Here is a 5,678-nt window from a genome sequence, read left to right as displayed (position 1 = left end):
TCTGATCCCATTAAAATGGAGACATTGGAATCGCTACTTCCTCACCGGCCGCCATGTTGGATCTCCCTATTTATATTCTTGATAATTGCCATTTCTACTGGAGTGAGATGAAATCTCAATGTAGTTTTAATTTGCATTTCCCTGAATGCTAGAAATGTTGAATATTTTTCCACATATTAGTGGCCATTTTTATTTCTTCTTTTGAGAAGTGTCTATTTAGTTTTTTTGCCCATTTATTAATTGGGTTACTTGTGTTATTTTGGTGTTAATTTTTTAAGTTCTTTATATATTTGTAATATTAATGCCCTGAATCTCACCATCATGTATATTCACAATACACTAAAACAAACAAACAAAATAACAAACCACAAACAAAAAACACCTCTAAGTAAATAGAGTAAAGGGAAGGGAATAGTGTAGGGGGAAGTAGAAACAGAGTGAAAGGGAAGTACTTGGAATTGAATTAGAGAAAATTGTATTCCATGTTTTAATAATTATTTTAGAATAAGTTCTAATGCTATGCAGAACTAAAATTAACCAATTCTAAATTTTAAAATGTAAGAGGCAATGATAAATAAGAAGGTATATTTCCTTTGGTGATGAGAACATAAAGGATTTTAATTTCTGAAATTTTATGAGACCATTAATTTATGATTATATTTGAAATAATAAAAAGTAGTTTAGTTTATGAAACACTGGAAATTAAATGAGGCCCTTGTCTAAGATAAGAGTGCTAAAAATGTAAAAGATAGAAAACGTATGAAAGAATCATCAGGAAGTCAAATAAATTGTATTAAATTTGGTCCTCTGTGAATGAGATGAGTCAAAGACAATGATGGTGTCTTAAGTAAAGAGAAATGAAGAAAAGGTAGGAGTTTTGTTAGGGAGTTTATTATGACGAGAATCAGTTTTAGAAGAAGAAGTTGAAAAATTTCTAATATGAATAGGGGATCTTATTTTAAGTATTATTTCCAATATATTTCTTTTAACACCTAGAAATACCCTTCTTTGATTAACAAATAACATGGTAATGTGCCTTAAAAGATCTAAGGCACATGAAGTATTTGTGAAAAATAATAATTTTATTCAAAGCCTGTGGTAATCCCTAATGGCAGAATTACAGCTCACACTGACATTAAATCACTACTTAAAAGACACTTCTAGGTTGTTATTGGCCAGTAGTCAGGCTGGAAGTTTGACCATGGGCCATTAAGTGAAAATCTGAGCTGCCTATGGTGAAATGAATTATCAGTTCCACCAAAACTAGAAAGCTAAGCATATAACAGAACATTCTATTGTTAAATATAAATGTCATACCTAAGGCCAGGCCTGAACAGGAAATGAGAAACCATGTAAATCATTGGGGTATGATGTTTCAACCAATTATTAGACACAGGTAAATCAATGTACCACAAATTCAGGTTCATATGCTATCTACATTTAGGATTAATCACCTCTCACTAAAGTCAAACATAGAGCACATGGAGAGTTCTCTATGAAAAATTAACCCAAGAGGAAAAAGTTCAAATTTTGCTTAAGTTATTCTGCCCAGAAGTGGACAGTTACTGAATCTGTGGTTTGGTTTTGCCATCATTTTAAAAATGATCATGAAATACTTAATATTAACATTTATTATTAATTAATATTATTAATAATGTTATTGTTAAATAATTAACATATTAACTAATATAAAACCCACTCACAGCTTAGTAAATAAAGTGAAATATTATTATGCAACAAAACTCATGTTTACTTCTTCCCAATAACATTCCCTTTTCACCAAGGTAATCATTATAGTAAATTTTGTTTTCTCTTTAATATCTTTACATTGTATTTAATACTAATATATATCTACATAACATAAAATAACAGTTTGAAAGTATTTAAACTTGAAGAAATGGCATTATATGTATTCTTCTGCAGCTTGTCTTTTCAAACCCCTGTAAAGCAGAATAATTATACATAAGTATCATTGTGTTTATTAATAATATATCAAATATATGAAAACAAAATGTCTCTTTTAACTCCCATATCATTGTGTTTATTAATAATATACCAAATATATGAAAACAAAATGTCTCTTTTAACTCCCATAGCTAGCATTCTGAAGGGGTTGAATGATAATACTGGTGCTACTGGAACAATTTGAGGATTGGAGGTGATATCAACATTGGGGTGCTGACCCAATGCTACATTGTAACTGTAAGTGGTATCCACAAGGAAAGAGTTCATGGAGTAAGATATCTGCTCCCTTCAGCCTTTGATAATAAATAGTTACTAGTTGTTTTTTTCTCTTCACAAAGAGATAACCTAGAGATTAATTAGCTCTGTGAACTAAGAGAAAACATCAGGCATTTTTAAATAGCTGTAATTAAATATCCCCACCAGACCAGGATGCACCTCTTGCTTGCCGGTGTTATGCTATGCAGACCTGAAGACCACTGTAGTGTGGAGAAACCACTTTGAATTCTCCCATAAACATTTTCAAAAATGAATCTTAGTGTATTTACAACAAAGGTTAAAATGTTTGGCTGTTTTTCATTTGTTCTGAAGGAAATTCTTGCTTGAGAAAATGAGAAAAATTTTAGGTCATCTTTATTAAAAAGGCAATATAAGGATTGTACATGTTCTATAAAGGCTAGGGCACATTTTCAGTTTCAAATATAGGATGTGTCTTTCCTTCAACTGATTTCTCAAAAGTCATCTACCATGATTGTTATGCTATAATATGCAGAATATATGAACCCTAGAAATGTGAAACCATTTAATACAAATAAATCATGTCTGCATGCTTTCCCATCACTTTCTCAATATATTTTATCCTGAGAATTTGCATACAGTTTTTACAAGTCATCATTTATCACAGAGTCTGAATGCCACACATGCTTCTGAAATGAATAGTCTCTATAGGCCTAAAAGTTTATATAACACATTAGCTATCCCAGGAAGGAAGACAATTGAAGAAATCACTCAGAAAAAAAATGTAACTAGTCTCTGTGGCTGTGCCTGAGGCACAGATATTACAGGGTTTTGATCCAGACCGAAATTCACTAAAGTCCTCAATACATAATAAGTTAGACAAAGAATACTTTACCTAATAAATGTTGTTAAAGCTATCATATAACATTGTTAAATTCTGTGTGTGTGTGTGTGTGTGTGTATGTGTGTGTGTAAAATAATATTTTCTGGCAATTAGCCAGAAACCTATGAGTTTTTAAAGTTCCTTAGAATTTTTTTTAAAAAAATACATCAAAGACTTATTAATTAGTTTTAAGAACTGCATAAAAATTTTACGCTGTTATTTTTCAGAGTGTATTTGAGATTCAATCTACTCCTGTATGGAATAATATGAGATTTCCTTTCCAATTTTTTTGCTGTGATCATACTCATATTAAAACACATGGAAGAAAGGACCAAAAAATCTCTTAATTTTCTCATGAGGGTCTCGTTCTTCACTAAAGATCTTGTGAAATTCTTAATATTTGAATTCAATACCACCTAATCCTACAAGTAATTGATTATTCTCACAATTTGTTACTGGTTTTATGATAAAATTTTAAATTTCTGGTGTGAGCCCTACTCTTTTAATACTTTCAACTTTTAGTTACATAGGCTTTGAACATACTTATGTCCCAAAATATACATTAGACAGTCATTGTTTTTTGAAGTAACAAACTTGATTTTCAATGCAGAATACAGTTTATTACTTTCTCATAGTGACTCTTTCACACCATTAGAATACAGTTCTTGCTCTTCCAACTTATGAATAGACATATGTCCAGGTTAAACTTTATTACTTATATCACTTCCTTTGTTCTTTTTCTGATTCAAAAGACTCTAACTTATGATATTTCTGATGAATGGTGAGAGATTTATCCACATTTTTTCTTCCTTTATTTTACTCATTTCACTATTTAATGATACATCATTTAACCATACAAAATCATGAAAACATATGTCCTAAACAAAACTAACAAGGAATTTTTTAAGACACAAAAGCATCTACATGAATGGAAGTTGATATAATTTTTAAAATAATGAATATTTGACAGTATAGAGTGCTTTACACCAAATGCAGTGAAGCCAGGCTGCACACACAAACCTCGGGCAATTTGCAGCGATGACATAATATTTCTCAAGTGAAACTGATAGGAAACCCATTGATGAATGATTGACAAGATTTTCATGGTAATTTGTTTGAACTAATGTAATTATAATTTCTATTATTAATATTTTTACTCCTTAACAAAGTTACTATCTCAGTATATACCAACCCAAACAGAATTCTTTTCAGAAAGAGTTCCCATACTGATCAGCCAAGTGTAATCCTTGTCTACTTTATTACATGGAACATAAGAAATAAGATGCGTTATAAGAATGAATATCACAAGATTTCATGACATGAATAAATGAATTATAAGAGAAAACTTTATAATCCTAGATCTAATTGCTAAATAATTTCAACTTTTTATTTGAAACTCAAAATACTTCTCACCAAGTTTCCTAATGCCCCCTTTACATCCTTATTCCTCAGGGTGTAGATGAAGGGGTTGACTGTAGGAGTCACCACTCCATAGAAGAGGGCCATGAACTTGGGCTGGTCCCTTGTGATAGAAGACGGGGGCTGGAGGTACATACTAATGCCTGGGCCATAAAATAAGAAAACTACAATGAGATGAGAAGAACATGTCCCAAAGGCTTTTTTCCTTCCTTCAGAAGACTTCATCTTCAGTACAGCATGTCCAATACTAGCATATGAGGCAAGAATTAGACACAGAGGAACAGCTAATAAGAAAATACATACTACAGAAAGTGTGAGCTCATTAACTTCCTTTTCACCACAAGCAGTCTTTATCAAAACTGGAATCTCACATATCAAGTGATCCAGTTTATTGACACCACACAGTGGCAATTGTAGTGTTACAGTGGCCTCTGAGACAGCATAAGTGATTCCACCCAGCCATACAATGGACACTAACAAGATACACATGTGCTGATTCATGATAACTGTGTAGTGCAGAGGTCTGCAGATGGCCACATAGCGATCAAAAGACATGATAGCTAAGAGAAGACATTCTGTGCCCCCCATTATGTGGAAGAAATAGAGCTGAACTGCACACCCCATATAGCTGATGGTCTTCTTAGGGCTTCCCAGGTTAAACAGCATCTGAGGAACAATGCTTGTGGTGTAACACATGTCCAAAAAGGAGAGGTTGGTCAGGAAGAAATACATGGGACTGTGGAGATGGGGGTCTAACTTGGATACTAGAATGATGGCAATGTTTCCCATCATGGCCATGGGGTATGTTATCAGAAGAATAATGAATATAGGAAGCTCTAGCCAAGGACGGTCAGCAAAGCCTAGTAGAATGAACTCTTCAGGGTGGCTTTGATTAATTAGTGCCATTGTCTTCAGTGTGTTTCACCTAGAGTTGGGAAGGTGGCAAGGAAATTAGCATGATGAGGAATGACCAGACATGATGATCAATTGGTTTGTACTCATAAAAGGCACAATACAGTAACTTGAAATAAAGAACTTGACACCAGGTTATCTAATTTCCATTTATGACATCAAAAATTATTGACAGTTATTGTTGAACAATTTCTTCTCCTGTATAATAAAACAGACAATAGTTATCTCCTTGTCTTCTGGTGAGCTACACTGGTTTGGAAAATCT

General features: G+C 32.7%; 1 protein-coding gene across 1 annotated transcript; it reads right to left on the bottom strand.

Annotated features, from left to right (window-relative positions):
* Positions 1 to 4,468: 4,468 nt before the first annotated feature.
* On the bottom strand, positions 4,469 to 5,407 carry LOC101967052 (olfactory receptor 2B11). The gene has a single exon (XM_005338854.2). The coding sequence runs from the start codon at positions 5,405 to 5,407 to the stop codon at positions 4,469 to 4,471; it is 939 nt and encodes a 312-aa protein (XP_005338911.2).
* Positions 5,408 to 5,678: the final 271 nt, after the last annotated feature.

The sequence above is a fragment of the Ictidomys tridecemlineatus genome, chromosome 8, assembly GCF_052094955.1.
Source record: "Ictidomys tridecemlineatus isolate mIctTri1 chromosome 8, mIctTri1.hap1, whole genome shotgun sequence".
NCBI lineage: Eukaryota > Metazoa > Chordata > Mammalia > Rodentia > Sciuridae > Ictidomys > Ictidomys tridecemlineatus.
Note: the sequence above shows the minus strand (reverse complement) of the source record. Positions and strands in the feature narration are given on the sequence as shown.

Excerpts from the sequence above, each read along its gene's own strand:
- LOC101967052 (XM_005338854.2), bottom strand. The coding sequence starts at position 5,407 with ATGGCACTAATTAATCAAAGCCACCCTGAAGAGTTCATTCTACTAGGC.